The sequence below is a fragment of the Scleropages formosus genome, chromosome 1, assembly GCF_900964775.1.
Source record: "Scleropages formosus chromosome 1, fSclFor1.1, whole genome shotgun sequence".
Taxonomy (NCBI): Eukaryota; Metazoa; Chordata; class Actinopteri; order Osteoglossiformes; family Osteoglossidae; genus Scleropages; species Scleropages formosus.
The window spans coordinates 20,933,497-20,953,601 of NC_041806.1; the positions used below are offsets into that span (position 1 = coordinate 20,933,497).

The following is a 20,105-nucleotide window of genomic DNA, read 5'->3' on the forward strand; positions in this document are numbered from 1 at the left end:
AACTCGCTTTCCCCGAAAGATCGCGGTATTACGGCGATCTCGAGCCCACGAACCTTCTCGGATCTACGATGGCGCTGACGGTCTTTTTGTGGATAAGTGCGCCCTGACCGGCGAGACCGAGCAGCCGAGCGAACGACGGGCCGTGAACGCGCCCAGAGGACATTCACATCGTCCCCATGTCGGGAGCGCGCCTCGCGCAGAGCGAGCCATTTCGACCTCGCTGACGGCGCGCGCCCGGGGCCCCCGCGCATCAGGAAGCCGAGCGAGCGCGAGGGCGACGTCGAGGTACGAGAGCGGGAAACGGGCGCGTGTGCGGACGTGCGGAGACGGTAGGAGTGTGTTGCGAAGGGGTGTGTGTGTCACGGAGCCGCGCTGCCACTGCACGTTTCCTGGCGCGGAATCGGCCGCTGCTGCATTTTTCAGCGCGCCTCGAGTCGCTCGGGCCCGAGAGCACAGGCGCGTCGCCGCGGACACCGCACTCACGTGCGCACAATGTGTGTGTGTGTGTGTGTGTGTGTGTGTGTGTGTGTGTGTGTGTGCGTGCGTGCGCGCGCGCGCGCGCCATTCGGTCGGTGCTCAGCAGTTCTCGCGGAAAAGTTCAGCCTCGTTGTTTATTATTGACCTTCATTTATCCTTTTGTGATTTCCAGCGACGGTTATCCACTTTACATACAGCGATTTACCCATTTGGGCTTTCTTACTGCGGCGACAGGGTGAGTACTGTGCGTGGCGTGGTCGCAGGTGCTGCAGTACAGGTGGAATTCGAACCCAGATCCTTCAGGTTCCGCGACTAAAAAGAGCGAATTCAGTACCTCCTCCTCCTGCTTCTTATTATTGTCTTTATTACCCTTCCTTCGCCTAACACCCCAGTCCAAGAAAATGCTGGATAAAATACGTATTACTTGTATGATTTACTAATGCAGCAGAATATTTTTATTGTTAGTTCAGTGAAAGTACTTCGATCAAGGTTAGTACTGCAGGAGTGGGATTTAACCTACTGTGAACCCACCATCACATTGTGGGATTATGGGATGTGGGACCTCTAACAGTATAGTACTGCCTCCTGCTCCCCCTCATTATTATTGTTAGTATCTATTTTGACTATTACATTTATTCATTTAGCTGATGCTTTTCTCCAAAGCAACTTACAATATTAATCTAATCTCTTTACAGTTATTTACCTATTTATACAGCTGGATAGTTTTAGTGGAGACATTTAGGGTAATTACTTTGCTCAAGGCTACTACAGCTGGAGATTTGAACCTGCAGCCTTTCGGTTCAAAGGGAGCAGCTCTAATCACCATGCTACCAGCTGCCCTAGCTATTATTATTCTTGTTATTAATAATTTATATTTACATTTATTCATTTAGCATATGCTTTTCTCCAAAGTGACATACATCTCAGAGAAAATACAATTTGTCCATTACATATGAGAAAGAGAGACATAGTTGCAGACGTGATTCTTAAGGAAACTTAGTTTATTTCTTTCCACTTTATGCACTGATGTCCAACTCACGAGTAGGTGCATAAAACTCAGAACAGACGATTCCTGATCAGCTTCCTACAAATTTTTTAAACCTTTTTATTTCTAAAAAGGTACACAAACATTCACATACAATGCAGGAGTAGCAGCTGTATAAAGACTTATCTGGGGATGATCATAAAGTTACGGTGCATGAACGTTTACACCATACATGAGCTGGAGAGATCTTGGGTGAAGTGAGTCTGGAAAAGGTGAGCTTTCAGACCCTTCTTGAATGTAGACAGAGTTTCAGCAGTTCTGAGTGACAGGGGGAGGTCGTTCGACCACAACGGAGCCAGAACTGAGAACCTCTGCGCTTTACTTTTTGTGCGGGACCACCAAGTGAGCAGAAGTAGATGAGCGAAGGGGTCTGGATGGGGTGCTGCGGTTGATCAAGTCTTGTAAATAGCTGGGAGCAGTTCTATTGATGCATTTCTAGACAATAATCAGGGTCTTGAATGTGATGATGATAATTTAATCTTAATAGTATAATGAATAATTGATTATTATTATTATTAGTAGTAGTAGTAGTAGTAGTAGTTTTAATTTATTTGCCTGATGCACTTCTCCAAGACAATTTACGATCTTAGATATTCAACTCTACAGTGATTTACGCAGGTAAAAGACAGCAGGTGCTACAGTGTTCAGTGGCAGTGCTCTGTGTAATTTCCTGAATGCCAGTAGTGTAACTGTTGATGGTGTGTCTTCTCCTCTTCTGAAGTGACCGTGTGGTGGACGAGCGCAGGGACCCACCGCTGCTTCGAGGATGAGGAGCCGCAGTAACTCCGGCGTGCGGCTCGACGGGTACGCCCGACTGGTGCAGGAAACCATACTGCACCTGCAGGTCAGTGCACGCGACCCATTGCGCCATTCTACTGCTAGCAGGACAATCCCACAATGCCCTCCTCTACACCAAGCGGATGGTTGATGCACCGCAGGGGCCTCCGTATGAGATCACCGCCACAAAATAGTGAGGGGAAATTCCTGAACATCAGCCGCCGACCTCCGTGCACCCCGGCATCTTCTCACGCGGGATCTAATACGCCACTGGCCGGCCTTCCAAGAATGCTTCTATTTTTACACGGCACACAATGCAGTATAAAAAAAGCTCAGTTACAGTGAAATAACCTCTGTAGTGACTTCTCTTTAAATGTAGTGACAGTAAACATTCCCCCGAGCTGCCTGTTTTTACTGAGCTCCGAGATCCTTGCCTTCCGTTTGTTGCGGTGAAACACGGGAAATGCGATCCATTTAGGGAGAGAACGCACATCATCTGTGTGTGAGACCGCAATCAGGCGCTTTAGGGTTAAAAAACAGAGGGTCGCCAAAAAGATCAAGCCTAAGATAAATGGAGAAGAAGAAAAGCACTTCATCGGCATCACTGTGGTTGCGGGTTTCGCGTGCGGTGTGTAATAATGGATGCGGTGTGTGGTGCTTTTCCCCCGGGACATCACGGGGGCAAACTTAGAAAGCTACTTAGAAAGTGACATGAGAGCTGCAGTAAAGGGAACCCCACGCCCTTCCTGCGACTAAAGATAGCGGTCGCCAGCTGTCATTCTACAGTCCTCTGTACCATGTCCCTCTGTTGCTTACATCTACATTTATATGTACGTGTACATTTATCAGCAAAATTGGACAAATAAAAACCGGTAAAAGTAACATAAATGATGAGAGAGGGGGAAGAAAGGAAGACTGCAAATATGAAAAGGTTTCTGAATGTTTGGGTCTTTATTAGAAGGAAGGAAAACTTTATTAGGGTCTCCTTTGTGTGTGTGTGTGTGTGTGTGTGTGTGTGTGTGTGTGTGTTACATGCTGAAAACGGTGGTCCAAACCCGTCTGTTGCAGAACCCGGTCACAGGCCTGCTGCCGGCCAGCGAGCAGAAGAAGGATGCTTGGGTGCGGGACAATGTGTACAGCATCCTGTCCGTGTGGGGTCTGGGCATGGCCTACCGCAAGAACGCCGACCGCGATGAGGACAAGGCCAAGGCCTACGAGCTGGAGCAGGTGACCGTCCTGCCGTGATGCGAGAAGAGCCACCTGTTCCCTTTGCATCCGGTTTAACGGGCACTTCTTGATTCCACAGAGTGTGGTGAAACTGATGCAAGGCCTGCTGCAGTGCATGATGCGACAGGTAGGTGGTGCTGACACTTGTTCTCGGTGTGTCCGCGCTTAAATCTCCGGAAACTGCACTCGAGGGCTTCCTCCTCTCTGAAAGAGAGTGTAAAGTTCAGGGTTCAAATAGCAACAGCAGGTAACAGCAGCTGCAGTTTGAATGTTATTTCTGTTCTCATTCTTATGGGTAAAAACAGTAAAACAAAGTAGGTTTTATTATTTAACAGACACTTTTCTCCAAAGCAGCTTTCAATGAACTCTACGTAGTGTTATCAGCCCACACACCTTATTCACCAAGGTCATTTACACTGCGAGATACACTACTTACACTGGGTCACTCACCCATACTGCAGTGGAACACACTCTCTGTCACTCACACACTATGGGTGAAATTGAACAGCATGTTTTTGGACTATAGTAGGAAACCAGAGCAGCCAGACACAGGGAGAACATGCAAACTCCACACGGTAGTAGTAGTAGTTTGCACTTCCACACACGCACATATTTGAAAGAGCAAATAAGGACATTGAAATACAATGCGATCCTTCAGTAGTTTTGAACTATTAAACTGCAAATTGAATAAATGGAACAACACATTTTCATTTAGACAGTAGGGGTGTAGCTAGGAATTTTGGGCCTCCTGAAAGAAATTTTGCAGAAGATGGTTTAAGATCAAATCTGTGACACCCATTAATGATAGCAGCGCAGAAGTCGAAATTGCGACATCTGCATGAAAATGTAAAATTCAGCATTTGAACGAACAACACCAAGTGCGGAGTTCTACACAAAATGAAAGAATATGCAAAGAAAAACCAAAGCAAAATGCAATAAATATTCGGTGAAGCCTAATACAGCTTTGCTGCTTCCCAACAACTAATAGTAAGTAATAGAATGAAGTCATGCATTTAACATTTTTCAAAAAAGAATTATTTAGCTGACACTTTTCTCCAAAGTGGCTTACAGTGTTAGTCTACCTATATTTAGTCACCTATTTATACAGGGTAATGTTACTGGAAAATGTAGGGTAAATATGTAAACAACAGGTGAGATTTGAACCTGCAACCTTTTGGCTCCAAGGGCAGCAGCTCTAACCACTACCCTACCAGCTGTCTCCGCTGTCAAGTCTGTCATAATATATTTTATATAACATTATAACAGGTGGCCAAGGTGGAGAAGTTCAAACAAACCCAGAGCACCAGCGACTGCCTCCACGCCAAGTACCATACTCCCACGTGTAGCACCGTCGTCGGGGATGACCAGTGGGGGCACCTGCAGGTGGACGCCACTTCGCTCTACCTCCTCTTCCTGGCACAGATGACGGCCTCAGGTGATTTGGGCCTTTAAGCCTCAACCTGATGTCAAGACCCGAAGACCAGCCTTCTCCTTGTGCTCCTCATAACTCCCCCATTGATGCTCATGTGCTCTTAGGTCTGCGAATCATATCCAACTTGGATGAGGTGGCTTTTATACAGAACCTTGTCTTCTACATCGAGGCAGCCTACAAAGTTGCAGTAAGTGTATCGGATACGCAGAATCTAAGGGTACTTTACCTACCTGTACCAGGGTGACTGATCAGTTGACTCTGTACTGGGGTTGTTGTAGTCACACTCCCCCCCCCCTCTCAGTTGAGCATTGTTTGATTTCCTGCCAGGAAACGTTGCAACACGTACCATCTCAAGTTGAAACAGATACAGAGAAGCGCTGTTTACTGTCAGGCCTGCTGAGATTATCCAGATCCGTCTGCTGCTGCTGCTGAAGCTGTTGCGTCTTAACAGTCACGTATATCACTCTGGTTAGGAGTATCCTCTAGGTGAATGTAAATTTAATGTCTTCCTAAGGTGAATTGTGCTTTTCCTAACCCAGTTCTTTCATGCTCATGCACAGGATTATGGGATGTGGGAGCGAGGCGACAAGACCAATCAGGGCATCCCGGAGCTCAATGGAAGTTCTGTAGGAATGGCTAAGGTACGAGGGCAAAGGCACCCGTTGTTTGAGCTGGCTGTGATTAAGGTAGCCCGTGCAGTGGAAGCCCACGCTGAGGTTTTGCAGATGAAGAAGGTAAAGCATTTTCTGCAAATCCTGCTTTAAAGAGCAGGACGCTCATGAAAATGGGCTCAGAGCAGCAGAGAGCAGGAGTTTCCCCCCCACTTTGTCTGCAGGCAGCGCTGGAGGCCATCGATGAGCTGGATCTGTTCGGAGCACACGGGGGACCCAAATCTGTCATCCATGTTCTTCCTGATGAGGTGGAACACTGCCAGGTGTGGTTTCCTTCTTGTTTTACGGTTATGTGACATTATATTTGCTTATAAGAGCATGTTCTTTGGAGCTGTTATTGGTGCATGATATTCATTTTACTTTTATTTAGCTGTTGTTTTTCTCAAAAGTAGCTTGTGATGATTTACCCAGTTGTGCAGCTCGGTGATTTTTAAGTACCTCGATCAAGGGCGCTACAGTAGGAAGTGGGATTTGAACCCAGGTCCTTCGAGTGCAAGACGGTAGCTCTAATTTACGGTGCACTTCTGCCGCTTATAACAGCGCAGTGTACATGAGATTGCACAGTAAAGAACGCTGTGCAGAGTGTGGTGATTTCACTGTATTATTACTGTTTCTTTATGTAAAAAAAAATTCCCATTTCGTCACCTTGCAGTCCATCCTCTGCTCCATGCTGCCTAGAGCCTCCACATCCAAGGAGATTGATGCAGGCCTTCTGTCAGTTATCTCCTTCCCTGGATTTGCAGTCGAAGACCCTGACCTGGTCAGCATCACCAAGAGCGAAATCATTAACAAGTTGCAGGTAAGGTTCAGTGGGCTGTTCTGGAGGCCAACAGGTTGTAGATACCGTGCGGTTTACCCATGGGCCCACTGTGGTGCCTTTACCATGGTCCTGCTGCGTGCAAATTCACACTGTATCCATGTTCGCCCTCCAGGGGCGGTATGGCTGCTGCCGATTCCTTCGAGACGGCTACAAGACCCCCAGGGAGGTACGCCTCTTTGCCTGCCTTTCTGTTTTCCTTCACCCTAGAATAAAATGAAAAAATTCTCCAGCAGGAAGCCAAATGGAGCTATCGAGATGTCGTCTCCGAAATGGACATCTTCACAGCATTTGCACCATGTTGATGCAGCGTTGCATGTTTACATTTACACTGATTCATTTAGCTGACACTTTTTTTTCCAAAGTTAACAACATTACAAGGTACTTACAATTATTTACCCATTTACACAGCTGGGTAATTTTACTGGAGCAATTTAGGGTTAGTTCCTTGCTCAGGGGTACTACAGCTAGAGGGGGGAATTGAACCTGTGATCTTTGGGTCTAGGGGTAGTAGCTCTAACCACTGCACTACCAGCTCTCCAGTTCTGTGTTCTGCCCTTGTGTCATCCCAGGACCCCTCTCGCCTCCATTACGACCCGGCAGAGCTCAAGTTATTTGAGAACATCGAGTGCGAGTGGCCCGTGTTCTGGAGTTTCCTCGTCCTGGATGGTATTTTCAGTGGAGACCAAGAACAGGTGAGGCAGCTGAAAAATGTCCAGTTTTCCAGGGGCATCTTGCATCTCCAAGGCCTATGAGACCATTTAGGTCTGAGATCTGGTTTTTGTTTCTTCCGATTTCTACAGTTAAAAATGTTTACACACCCGTTCCTGGAATAATGGAGTTCAGTTAGTTCGGTCGATGACCGTGTTAGGTGAATTCTCCTTATGAGGGGTTGAAGTACCATTATTTGTTATGGTATGTGTTATAAACGTGACAAATGAAATTAATTAAAATACAAAAAAAAATTCACTTATATTGAATATACCCTCATTTAATATATACTGTTTTAATGTTATATTTTCATTCATACATTTTTAATAACCCCTTGTCTAGTGCAGGATTGCCATGGTCTGGAATTTTACGTTTAAAAAAACGGTTTCAACGCCAGTTGAAGAAACTAACAATGGAGGATAGCAATGTCTCTTAAAGTGTTTTTTTGCTATCTTTCATCAGCTTTTTATCTTGTTGCATTTTTAGGAAAGGTGATTTACTTTAGCTTGTGTTTGAAAGTGCAGTTCTTGTTTTGAAGAAGTGCTTCACTGGTGAGCGTTCTCGTTTCCTCTTTTTGATTTTAAAACGCGATGCTGCCAAAAGATTCATTTTATATCAGCAGATGTAGAGCATCGCACATTTTATCTCTCTTTAAAATGCTCCCTTTGCCTCCCATTACTAGTTTTTGAACTCGGTGAGCGCTGTTACAGCAGCCATCCGAGTGTTTCTGCAACAACGCTGAAGCTACACAGCAACTGCGCTGTTCCGGGGCTGAGTGGTTCTTCTGCACTTGTCCAAGTATAAATGACTGTAACAGGCAAAACTTCCTTTTACTGAATCATAAACCTTATGTGAAAAAGGGATATACATCTTCATATAATAATATATATATTCTGTACGGAACAACGTTATGTATGGGCAGGGTATATATCCAAGACCATATTCTATGCAAACAGTTTTTTCTCCTTTTCCAGCAATATGTTAACATGAAGCAAATTTTGTTTAGATAGTAACCACATTATGATGAAAACTGCATTTCTGTTCTTTTTTCCATGTGTGTTAGCTTGGGTGAGACCCTAAGTGAACAACTGAAATCCTTAAGAGAATTCAACTGAATGCCTTCACTCTTTTAATGGGTGATTGGCTGTCCTGTCCACCAGGTGGCGCTACTTCCTCAGCTCTAACATGGCATTCTGTTCACAGGTACAAGAATACCGAGAGGCGTTGGATGGAATTCTAATCCGGGGAAAGAATGGGATCCGTTTGATGCCGGAGCTGTACGCTGTACCAGCAGACAAGGTGGGAATGTCCATTGCCATCTTTGGCAGAGACCGTTAGAACTTCTACCCTAGGCTCCATTGGTATACAGATTTACCGATGTTTTTGTATGTCTTCAGGTAGAAGAAGAGTACAAAAACCCACACACAGTGGACCGGGTGCCCATGGGCTCGCTGCCCCACATGTGGGGACAATCCCTATACATTCTGGGCTGCCTCCTGGCTGAGGTAGGTATCGTACTAAGGTGCCAAAACTTGGATTGACCACGAATGCGGTGGGTAAAGGATGAAGTTAATCTCAGTTGGCAAAAAAAAACATCTCCTGAACCCTTGGATAAGATGTGCTTTGCAGAGCCATGTTAAACAATGCGTCAGTAATTTAGAAGCGGACAAGTTCCGCAGGTCTCTTGAGTCATATAGGAGTTTACGTCCTCCTCTGGGTTTGGTGACACTGTAGGCAATTTAATTTTTTTCACTTCTCCTGCAAAATGATTTTACAACAGTGCATACAAAGCATAGGGATTTTTTTTAATTGCCTGATTTAAAAATCTAGGTCGTCACAGTTTCATTTCCATACATGAAGGCTGCAAACATGCTGCTGATTCAGGTACCAAAGTGCAGGAGGACTTTTTTTTTTTTTTTTTTGTGGTAACGTCTTTAAAGAGCTGTGTCCCTGATGCACATAATGCTTTTCCCACCTTTTCTAGGAAAGCACTTGTAGGTTTTAATGTGCACCAACATGTCGTACTGTTTTAACCCAGGCATCCACAGAGGAAGGAACATGCGGAGATGTCTTTCTTGGAAAGAGTCACCCTTGATTTGTGTTCAAAATATTTTCAGCCCAGGGCTCAGTTACGCCTTGGAATTTTTTTTTTTAACTTCCAACATAGCTTACCATCAAGTGCCAGTTCACTCTGAGGCCGCAAAGCTAACATGGCATGTTTTCAGCAGGCGCTCGGTTGCAGCGCAGTCCAGGACACCCAACACATCCAGATAATGTGATGGGGTCTTGACCTTTATTTCAACAGCAGAATACAGTTCCATGCGTTTAATGTTTCTTTTTTCCCACTCTGAAGGGTTTCCTGGCTCCTGGTGAAGTCGACCCACTCAACAGGAGGTTCGCCACATGTTTCAAACCAGATGTGGTTGTGCAAGGTGTGTCCGTGAAACACTAGCATTTACATTGATTCATTTATTAATTTCGCAAACGCCTTTATTCAAAGTGATGCTTAGTGATTATTATGTAGTATTTCGCTGACGCCTTTGTCCAGGTCAGAGTACAACGTCAGACACGCTGCATTAAATTCTCTACAATCATTCACCCATCTGTACACTGTAACACATACACATGCACGCCATAAGCATCAGGTTTGCCAGTCAACATGAAATACGTGTCTTTTGACTGTGTGAAGAAACCAGAGTACTCGGGGGAAACCCATGTGGAAAACTTAAAAATTGGATGCGAATCCATTTTCAGCTGCGCAATCCAGGTGCTTTGAGACACCAGCACTACCTGCTGCACCATGTGCAACCCAGGCAATATCTTTTTAATAATTGTTTTTATAATGACATTTGACTGCAGTTGTCCGATGGACCACAGTGGGGGCACACGGCACTGGGAGAGTTCTCCATGTTTACGATCCGAATTCGGCTGCTAAATTTATTACAATATTGCACAACGGTTTAGCCAAAGCTCTGTGGTCTGAAAGGCCTGTCCCCCCATTCAGTCTGTGTGGTCGCAGAGACCGCGAAGATCCAGGAGCTGCTCCGGGACAGTGGGATCGATGTGCAGACGGTGTCTGAGGTGCTGCCCATCCGCATCATGCCAGCCCGCATCCTGAGCCACATCTATGTAAAACTGGGTATAAGGACTTATATTCACGCGGTGCTTTCTTCAAGAGTTTGACTGGGCTTCATCCTCAAAAGATGCCCAGAATGTTCAGCTCTCGTTGGGAACATGCTCTCCACATGTGTTTATCATCAGGACACTGTAAGAAGCTGAACCTTAGCGGTCGGCCGTACAGGCATATTGGAGTCCTGGGAACATCAAAATTTTACGAGATCAGAAATCGTACTTACACTTTCACACCGCAGGTAAAAATTTACATCGGATTTACGTAATTTCCTCTTTGTTAGTCCATCCAAGTAGCATTAGAGCATGTGTTCTTATTTTCATGTTATTGTGATGAGCTAAATCACTTGTGGTCTCTTTTTTTCCAGTTCATTGACCAGCACCATTTCTACCTGGCTCTGGACAACCAGATGATCATGGAGATGCTGCGCACGGAGCTGGCCTACCTGTCTTCCTGCTGGAGGATGACTGGGCGCCCCACCCTCACCTTCCCCATCACCCACAGCATGCTGCGTAAGGAGCACTTGTCCTGTACCTACTGTGGTCAAACATCAGACACCTGAAGCTTTTCGATCACTGAAACTAGCTTCTAACATTGTCTGTCGACTGAATTTTGGGGATTTTGTGCTGTCCTCATGTCATCTTATGGTCCTGCTGGGATTGTCACTGCTGAGTTTGAGCAGCACCCCAGGAAGTCACATCTGATCTCTTTCAGTGGAGGATGGAGAGACCATCGACCCCTCCGTGCTTGCCACCGTACAAAAGCTGCAGGATGGATACTTCGGAGGCGCAAGGTCACTAAGCCCCTTTCGACATGTATTAATCTTCACAGGCCAGGAGTGGCCTGAGATGGTTTATTTCAGTAAATAAACTGACCACCCTGCTGTTAGGCATCTCCCACAAGACTCGTACCATGTTTCCTATGGGGACTGGATTAAACCCTATATGAAAATATGCCATGACTCTCACTGCATTCCCTTTTCCGGTAGCTTCCTTGATTTCTTTGGCAAGCAAGCTGGCAAGACGCGTCTTGTCTCTGTTCCACAGGAAGTGGAAGTGCTTATTCTGCTCCATGCCTTATTGAAAAGACAGACCCTGTTTTACGGCATGTCTGCTGCGAGGCGAGCACAAGTAGCAGGGCTCATTTTCAGGTTTCACAATTGATGGAGTTGTAAAATTCAGTAGTCGCTTCTAAATTAGTTTTCATTAACTATCTCACCACTCACCAGGCCTCCTGGGAGGGTTGCAGATCCCAGTCAAAGTGGAGTGCAGAAGCGAAGCAAAGTGCAGTACGCTGAGTCCTCTTGTTGCAAGTTTTTGTTGCAAGTCATAAATTTCTGAGAATACAACTACGATTTTTCAGTGTATTTATTTTAATTGTTTTTTTTTTTTTGTCCGCTTTCAAAAATTATTTGTTGTGGCTCGGAAGTGGTCACATGGGCAGGACAAAGACATTGGGCAGCATGTTTCACCACCAAGACAGGCTTTATTGCTGCAACATAAATCACAACTAAACTGGGGATGTGGCTCTTTTGGCAGCTTAAAAACAAAAGCAAAAACTGACCAACAAAAACAAAGGAATTGAAAACATTTGACCCTGGGTCCAGTTAAAACAGTTCCCTCACACTAGATCTCTCTGGAATTGTCAGAGCAGCTGCTTTAAATTCCTTGTTGATTGTCTTTAAGTGGCAGCAGCTGGTCCTCTTCATGTCCTTGGGACATCCCACCAACTTACAGCTGTTAATAAAAAGTAATAAAAGTTCTGTGTATAACTATCCTGCAATAGACTAGTATTCTGTCTGGAATGTACCCTGTGCTGCTGAGACAAACTCTGAACCATTGCAACCCTGACTTTGACAAGTGGTTAATGATTGTTAGTTTGAATGAGTATAGTTTTATCTGAGGTTTTAACACAGTCTAACTCATGACAAAAACATCAAGGAAATTCTGTTACATCTTCATTGATTGACATAATGGTTGGATTTACGAACAAACAGAGCTTCGTAGAAAGTCCAAGTCATGATTCTGTTGAAGAGTCAGTTTCCGTGAGGGTGGCGGTGCTTAGTATGCACTGTTGAGTGTACCATGGTGTCAACCCCTCTCTTGTTTGCTCCATAGGGTGCAGATGGGTAAGCTGTCCAGCTTCCTCACCACCTCCTTTCACACGCATCTCAGCTTCCTGGACACAGATGAGGATCTGCAGGATGAGGAAGAGGAAGAGGAAGACGATGAAGGCTTTGAGGGTGTCTGTGACAGCAGCTTGTCACAAGGTACCTCCATTGAGCCTCACGTTTCATCCAACTGCTCTTACCCGCAGGTGCTAAAACAAACTTGTGCCACATCCCATAAAAATGTAAAGCAGTTTCTCTGATGTCTTGCAAGCACATAGCTTAATCCATAAAATGGGTTATAGGAACAGCTGTCAAAAGAACAAGCAAAAACTTAACAGGTGAGTCGTGTTCATAACAAGCACACTGTCAGCAGGAAGCGTGTGTGTTTGTGTGTGTATTTGAGGTTCAGTCGGTGTATCTTCCATGTCTGTTTTTATTCATCTCCCTTCTGTCTGGGCTTATGCGCCAGTCTGTTCTGATTTATGGCGAGACCTGCAGTAATGACCCTCCTGGAGCCTCTCACACTGAGGCCTGGAAAAGAGATCAGCGAAGAAATACCACAGCTGAGCAACTACTCTAGGCCTCAAAAACTATATTAAAGTTATTAGACACACTGTTTTCCTCTCTTAAGAACCATGCAGTACATTATCAGTACAGTTCATTCTTGGGTGACCTGACCAACGTCAAAGCAGTTGGGGTCCGGTCAAGCAGTTGACTGGTCATTCCAGTGTTCACCCATCCCTTGTTTATTTTATATTAAAAAAAAAAAATGTATGCAGGTAAATCACTTGGATATTGAATTTTTTTAAAATAATTTAGAATTTGCCAGTTATTTTCTGTAAATTCTGGAAAATAATATTTAAAAAAATCCTTCTTTCGCCTATTGTTCCAGTATCCAGTCGCCCAAGGTACAGTCATGTGCAGATGAACTGTACATTGGTGATATATTTTTATGCTGTATAGATGCTCGACTGTTTTGTGACATTTTATATAAGAAGCAAATGCGTGGGAAACGCGCAATTTTGTCAAAATGAAATCGCACATTGCATTTCAGTTTATTACAGTTTGCATAAGCCAGTTGGAGGAGTGCGCTAATGCTGTCTTTGTGATGGCGATCACTGGACTGTGGTTTTGTGCACCCTCAGATGTTCCAAAGGACATGTTTGATCAGTACCTCACCCAACTGCTACAGAGCACAGCGCACAAGTGCAATCTCCCTCCCATCCAGAGGGGGCAGCAGCATGTCTTCAGCGCTGAGCACACCACCCGTGACATCCTGTCCTTCATGGCCCAGGTTCAGGGACTGAAAATGCCCCGTAAGCCTGCTCCTCTTTGTACAGGATCTACAAACAGCATCTCCTGTCTTACTTTCCTTGCCTAGACAAGCCAAAGCAATAGTCAAGAAAAATTCAAATATTAGAACGGTAGGACAGTTGTATATGTGGTGTCCTCGTGCTTTTCGTAAATGTATTTCATTTTTACCTGTTTATTTGTCCGTGACCTGGCTGTCTAAGACATCGTAAAAAAAAAAAAAAAAGTGATTATTTAAGGCTTACCGGACTACAGGTTGGTTTTGGTTGATATTTTTAAGAGTTGTAACGATGAAATTAACATTCTGGTTTTATTCGCACCACGTGCCATGGTGCCACCAACCCTCAGCAAAGAGTTTTGAAGGTGTCATGTTCTGTCATATTTTTTTTTTTTGTTCCAGAGGCGTCCATGTATCTGCCAGTCACTCCCATTCTGAGTAAACATCGCAAGTCACTGAACCTTCTCCATGTCCCCCACCCTCACCAACACCAACACCAACACCACCACCATCACCACCACCTTCATGCCAAGGTGAGTGGTCGTCTTAGTGTTTCACATGTGGTTTTACACTCTTATTTTGGAAATCCAGTACATTATGAGTGCAGATTTTCATCCCACTTCAGCATATCAGAATTTGTATAATAAAATATGCCCCTGACCTCAGATTCTGCATTCAGCTCATCCAGAACTGAGTTTACTGTTTAAGAACTGAGAAATCTGTATAATCTGTGCAAAAATGGACAACCCTATTGTTATTGATAAGGGCCAAGTGACGCAGTGTGTGTTGATATGCGTGTCCCATCAGGCTCATAGTGTTGACCTGCACCTGCCCCGTGATGCCCATGGCAACACGGACTTCGCATCCCTGGTCAGGCAGTTGAAGGAGTGTCCCACCCTCCAGGACCAGGCAGACATCCTCTACATCCTCTATGTGATGAAGTGAGACGGTTTTTAAAGTTAATGATTTGTTTAAGAGACGGATTTTTCAAAGATATCTTGAGTTTGTTGGACAGCACTCCTAACAGTCTAGCAGAAAGACATTAAGCTAAGAAGACACTGGCTGGTTCTATGGTAGCTAAAGGGGCTGGATAGCTAAGCGATATCCAAGACTCCTGAAGTCTGCTTAGTGTGCTATGAGGTCACTTATTAAATTCCACAAATATTTAATTTTTTTAGACAAATCTAGAGTACACGTCTAGCTTGAGTCTCTACCTGTTGACCAAGACTGAGCGTTTCAAGAGCATGTACACGAATGTAGGAAATAAGTGGTGTAGTGGTTAGAGTTGTCTTGCCCTTGAAGGACATGGATCACTTTGGTCATCCACATATTTACAGGGGGTTAACTTCAGGGGTGTCTGTAATACCATAGTATTAAAATACATTTCCTTGCCAAGTATGTAAGAGTAGAGGGGGTGCAGTGGCGCAGTGGGTTGGACCGCAGTCCTGCTCTCCAGTGGGTCTGGGGTTCGAATCCTGCTTGGGGTGCCTTGCGGCGGACTGGCGTCCCGTCCTGGGTGTGTCCCCTTCCCCCTCCGGCCTTACGCCCTGTGTTGCCGGGTTGGGCTTCGGTTCCCCGTGGCCCCGTATGGGACAAGCGGTTCTGAAAATGTGTGTGTGTGTGTGTGTGTGTGTGTGTGTGTATGTATGTATGTAAGAGTAATCAGCTTAAATGCCATAACTCAATCAAAAAAAAATTAAGATTCTGATTTGATCCGTGTATGTTGCGTTCATTCGTTTTTTTGATTTGAAATTGAAAAACAAAATGCAAATTACAATGCCTTCATTTGTTTTTTGAATTAATATTGAAAGCAGAAAACTGAGAAAAGGCTTTTTGTTTCTTAGCACACTCAAAAAAGAAAAGGACTTGTTTATTTTCTTTTTCTGTTTAATCATACAAAGAGGAGAAATCAAAATTTCACAATACCAAATATGATGAATGAAACATACATCTCATTTTACTCTACCGCCACTAGCCAGCTAGAATGTCATGGTCCTTTTAACACACACACACACATTGTCTGAGCCGCTTGTCCCATACGGGATCGCGGGGAGCCAGAGCCTAACCCAGCATCACAGGGCGAAAGGCCGGAGGGGAGGGGCCACACCCAGGACGGGACTCCAGTTCATCGCAAGGCACCCTAGGCGGGACTCAAACCCCAGACCCACCGGAGAGCAGGACCCAGTCCAACCCACCGCGCCCCCCCCGGTACTTTTAACATCTGCGCTTAATTAGTAATAAGATTCTTAGGAAGTAGCACCTGAAAAATCCTGCCGATTTTCTCGGTGGACATTTTGTCCTCCTCCCTTACTGTCACTCTCTTGCTGCTTTTGAAAAGCACCTTGTGATCCGTATTAACTTGGAGCAAAGCCAGCATGTTCGATGAAGCCGCTGATGTGCGGTTTCAATTCGCTTACATCCGAGTTGTTCGAGAATACCACAGAACGAAATAACTCAAAGTCAAAAAATAAGACTGCAAGTAACAATAAATGAGGCATATTTTACATTTTGAGCAAAAAATGGTTTTTAAACAGTTAATTCACTATTTTCAAAACAAAACACAAATGAAGGCATTGTAATTTGCATTTTGTTTTTCAATTTTGAATCAATAAAATGAATGAATGCAACGTACGTGGACCTGGTTTAACCAGGAAATTGAGGATGACAAATCTGTTTTTTTTTTTTTTTTTTTTTTTTTTTTTTTTTTTTAGGAAAAAAAAGCCCATTTAAATAGAACGAACACTATTCATCTCACTAGACTGCCAGAATAAATTAAAGTACCCTAAATGAATGAATATTAATGTAAGTGCAACAGAACAAGTAACTGATTCGTAGTTTACCTCCAGCTGGCTGATGGGTAACCTCTTGTTGGTGCATCAAGGCAAGAAAAACCCCATTCTTAGGTAGCCTGTCTTTTTGGAACAGGGGTGCTGACTGGCTGGTGGACCTGGGGCAGGGTGGCGCCACCGTTCGATCCCTCCTTGAAGAGCTCTATGCCAAGGCAGGGCACTCTAAGGAATGGGGTCTCATCCGCTACATCTCCGGGATACTGCGCAAGAGGGTGGAAGTGTTGGCAGAGGTGAGGAGCTCTGCCCATATCTGACTGAGGTAGAGTGTAGATCCCAGTGGGTAGCACATGTAGGGTCAGATTTAGTCCTCAGCTCACGATCCAAACACTTTAAAACTGCTGAATGAGTCTGTTTAAGGTCTTAAGGTGGTTTAGGAGCAGTAAATGTTGATTGAAACGTACAGACACTGTACAGATGTACCCAATAGAGATGAATGAGTCAGTGTCAACCCGGTCTGCTTGTTACACTCTGCATGGTTTGACATGAGGTTGACTGCTGTTCCTTGTTCAAGAGGGGGATGACAGAACTGGTGTGACTATGTCTCTGCAGGCCTGCACAGACCTCATTTCCCACCACAAGCAGCTGACGGTGGGGTTACCCCCTGAACCCAGGGAGAAGGTCATCACAGTGTAAGGTCATGACCCCCCACCCTGGCATGGCTGTAAAGGACAACTAAGTCATTACTGTGTAACCCTTCTCCTTGCAAGCTTTGAATTTGTTCTAACCTTCCAGATACAGTTCATAATTCACTAGTGGGGGGCTCTTCCTGTTTCTCCTTGCCTCACAGGAGAAATGGATGTTCTCAGTGCCACTGTGGCATTCAGTTTTTTTCCATTTATTTTCAACTCCTCCCAACAGGTTGCCTCAGAGTACACAGAAACACAGAATGTCAAAAGCACAGCAGGGATTTACAACAAACAGCATAATTAATAACTACTGATTAGAAACTGTTGGGAAAAGCCAGAAGGCAGCAGAGGAGAGGAAGTCAGACTGCTAAGGCTCATGTAGAAGAAAAAAACGCATGGACTCCAAGGCCAGCTCTCTTCTCTTTCCCCTTGACTTGCTGATGTTTCTAAAAAAAAAAAAAAGCTAGGTCTAAACTAGTCAACGAGTTTGTTTGTGAAAGGCATATTTTCATTTTGGAAGAGTCCTGGTAGTAAGTAGCACGATTAATTTGGTCCCAGTAGTGGCTTGACATCATATCACCTTGTGAGTTCACCTGCATGACAGAGTTTCTGTGCTATGATATTGTACTGGCTGGTAGGGTGAGCTGAGATTTCCATATGCTAACAGTTCCCTACCCACCTGCCCCCTCTGTCTTTGGCTTCTAGCCCTCTGCCTCCCGAGGAGCTCAGTAACCTGATCTATGAGGCCAGTGGGCAGGATATCAGCATAGCGGTTCTCACTCAGGTTGGTTGGACACAGATCTGGTCAGTTGCTGGTACTAAAGGATACTATGCATGCAAGGGAGTGGCATGTTAAAAGTGGATTTTTGGGGAAAAAGTCTTTCTCACCTCACTGAATGTTTATATTACAGATGCATAAGCTCAGCTATAAATTTCACTGGACAGTATTAAATGGCTCTTTTCCAGCTGCCTATTGAATGTCTTAGATAACCCTCTGTGGCCTGTGTCTTCATCCCGCTTCAGGAGATTATGGTCTATCTGGCCATGTATGTCCGGTCACAGCCAGCGCTCTTCGGGGACATGCTTCGATTGCGCATTGGCCTCATCATGCAGGTGATGGCCACCGAGCTGGCCCGCAGTCTCAACTGCTCCGGTAGGACTTCTGCTGACACAGTGTACTGGACAGGAGAAAAAAAAATCCCATTCTATTGTGTCTACATTTGTAGGTCTTTGTGATGTCAGTTTCATAGATTGTACAAAGTGTACACATGCTGAGAAAACATACAAAGTTCACACTGTTTTGCAGGGGAGGAAGCGTCAGAAAGTTTGATGAACCTGAGTCCTTCAGACATGAAGAACCTGCTACACCACATCTTCAGTGGGAAGGAATTTGGGGTGGAAAGAAGCAGTGAGTACCATCTTTGACTAGTCTGATGGTATCCAGGTGCCATGGTAAGCAAAAAACATGTGTCATGCCTTTGTGCTCCAAGGATGGAAGGTCTCATCCAGGCTTGACTTAACTTCTTTTCTGCTCTTTGGTTTTGCCAGTGGCCATTGAAATCTTCAGGGAAATTTAGACACTTTAGCCCTTAATAAGCTGACAGTGTAGTCAATGATGGCCTTAAGAGTTGTGCTGTTGGTCAGTGTGGTTCTCAAGTTGCCGTCTTGCCTGTTCTTACACACAAGTGCGTGCTGTTGAGTCCTCTGCCACCAGTCCAGCCATATCCATCCGTGAGCTGGGCCACACTGGGGCCACCAAGACCGAGCGCACTGGGATCAGCAAGATGAAGACTGAGGTGAAACAGGTAGGTCCAACATAACCCCTCACACCTATGATCTGAAGAGAAGGAAAGATGAGCTTTGAGAAATCTGAATTAGATCCTTGTTTCGATTGTACTCCAATTCAGGACTATGTGAGTAGAGGGCTTGAACGATAACTACATCTTAACAATAGATGACTATGAACTTCATTTCACGTGTTTGGGGACTCACTGCAAAAAATACACATTGTATGTAAAGAAGCCATGGAAAATATATATTCTTTTTCAAATGAAAGGTCAGTGAAATGACCTTAAGTTTTCAGCAACAAGATGGTAGCTATACTTTAACGTAAACTGAATTTTGTATGTGTATGTTTTGGGGAATTATGGGAAAATACAAACATTGCATGTTAGAGGCTGTGGAAGATGGTGTTTGGCTCAGTAATGGGGTCTTGGTGTCTTTGCACTTTATTGATTCTGGTGGGTACAGTGGGGCTAGCTGTTTTTAATAACTGTGTCTTGCTTACTTTGCTTCCAGCTCGATGACTCCAGACCAATGAGTGTGGGTTGAGTTTGTTGCAGTGCACCCAAGCATGTTTTCCTACCTATTAATGCTTGCACTAGCTGCCTTACCCGTACAGAGAATATGAGCAAAACTAATCCACAACTCTGTCCTTCCTCTCCATGTTAGGTTAGACTAGACCTTCTTGTATGCTAAACTTGTAGAGAACCATTTCCTTCTGTTTTTTTTTTCCCCTCGAAATTACTCCCAGCCTGTCTTCTGAGCTGCCCCCCTCTTCAAGTTTACTACGATGCTTACCAAGACAATTATTAGTTTGCTTTTTTTTTGGCGTGCTGACTGTATCTCAGATGGCTTCCTTTTGTGATTTTGTCGCGTGCCAATCTTTCGCTTGGACTGACGCTAACAGCATTTCTGACATTTTGAGCTGTGTGTCTGCACTGAGATCTAGACTGCTTTGGCTTGCATTTGGTTTTTCAGTTGCTTTTCTCGATCTTTTCCCAAAGCAATGCCATTGTCTGGTTCTGTTTTCACGTCAAGATATTTGATGATGTCATGGTCAGTCTGAGCGGGAGACTGAGTTGGGGTCTTCCTCTGCTCACCTGTGTCCATTTTGCCTAGCGACCTCATTCTTTCCATCTCAT

General features: G+C 44.7%; 1 protein-coding gene across 6 annotated transcripts in view; it reads left to right on the plus strand.

Annotated features, from left to right (window-relative positions):
* The first annotated feature begins 40 nt into the window (after positions 1-40).
* Positions 41-20,105, plus strand: part of phka2 (phosphorylase kinase, alpha 2 (liver)) — a 24,368-nt gene continuing 4,303 nt past the window's right edge. For 2 of the 6 annotated variants that reach the window (XM_018750061.2, XM_018750066.2), the window contains exons 1-29: positions 41-285; positions 2,244-2,366; positions 3,368-3,526; positions 3,606-3,653; positions 4,793-4,961; positions 5,063-5,145; positions 5,519-5,692; positions 5,794-5,892; positions 6,282-6,428; positions 6,562-6,615; positions 7,019-7,141; positions 8,361-8,456; positions 8,555-8,662; positions 9,511-9,589; positions 10,162-10,296; positions 10,419-10,528; positions 10,655-10,799; positions 11,002-11,080; positions 12,405-12,556; positions 13,543-13,713; positions 14,109-14,239; positions 14,514-14,647; positions 16,632-16,785; positions 17,105-17,184; positions 17,887-17,965; positions 18,205-18,334; positions 18,488-18,589; positions 18,868-18,986; positions 19,480-19,503. In XM_018750061.2, the coding sequence (XP_018605577.2) occupies positions 2,289-2,366; positions 3,368-3,526; positions 3,606-3,653; positions 4,793-4,961; positions 5,063-5,145; positions 5,519-5,692; positions 5,794-5,892; positions 6,282-6,428; positions 6,562-6,615; positions 7,019-7,141; positions 8,361-8,456; positions 8,555-8,662; positions 9,511-9,589; positions 10,162-10,296; positions 10,419-10,528; positions 10,655-10,799; positions 11,002-11,080; positions 12,405-12,556; positions 13,543-13,713; positions 14,109-14,239; positions 14,514-14,647; positions 16,632-16,785; positions 17,105-17,184; positions 17,887-17,965; positions 18,205-18,334; positions 18,488-18,589; positions 18,868-18,986; positions 19,480-19,503 (3,162 nt within the window). In that variant the 5' untranslated portion in view covers positions 41-285; positions 2,244-2,288. Of the gene's footprint in view, positions 330-581; positions 713-2,243; positions 2,367-3,367; positions 3,527-3,605; positions 3,654-4,792; positions 4,962-5,062; positions 5,146-5,518; positions 5,693-5,793; positions 5,893-6,281; positions 6,429-6,561; positions 6,616-7,018; positions 7,142-8,360; positions 8,457-8,554; positions 8,663-9,510; positions 9,590-10,161; positions 10,297-10,418; positions 10,529-10,654; positions 10,800-11,001; positions 11,081-12,404; positions 12,557-13,542; positions 13,714-14,108; positions 14,240-14,513; positions 14,648-16,631; positions 16,786-17,104; positions 17,185-17,886; positions 17,966-18,204; positions 18,335-18,487; positions 18,590-18,867; positions 18,987-19,479; positions 19,504-20,105 lie in introns of those variants that run through there. The other 4 variants (XM_018750063.2, XM_018750065.2, XM_018750062.2 and 1 more) reach the window with 4 other exon arrangements.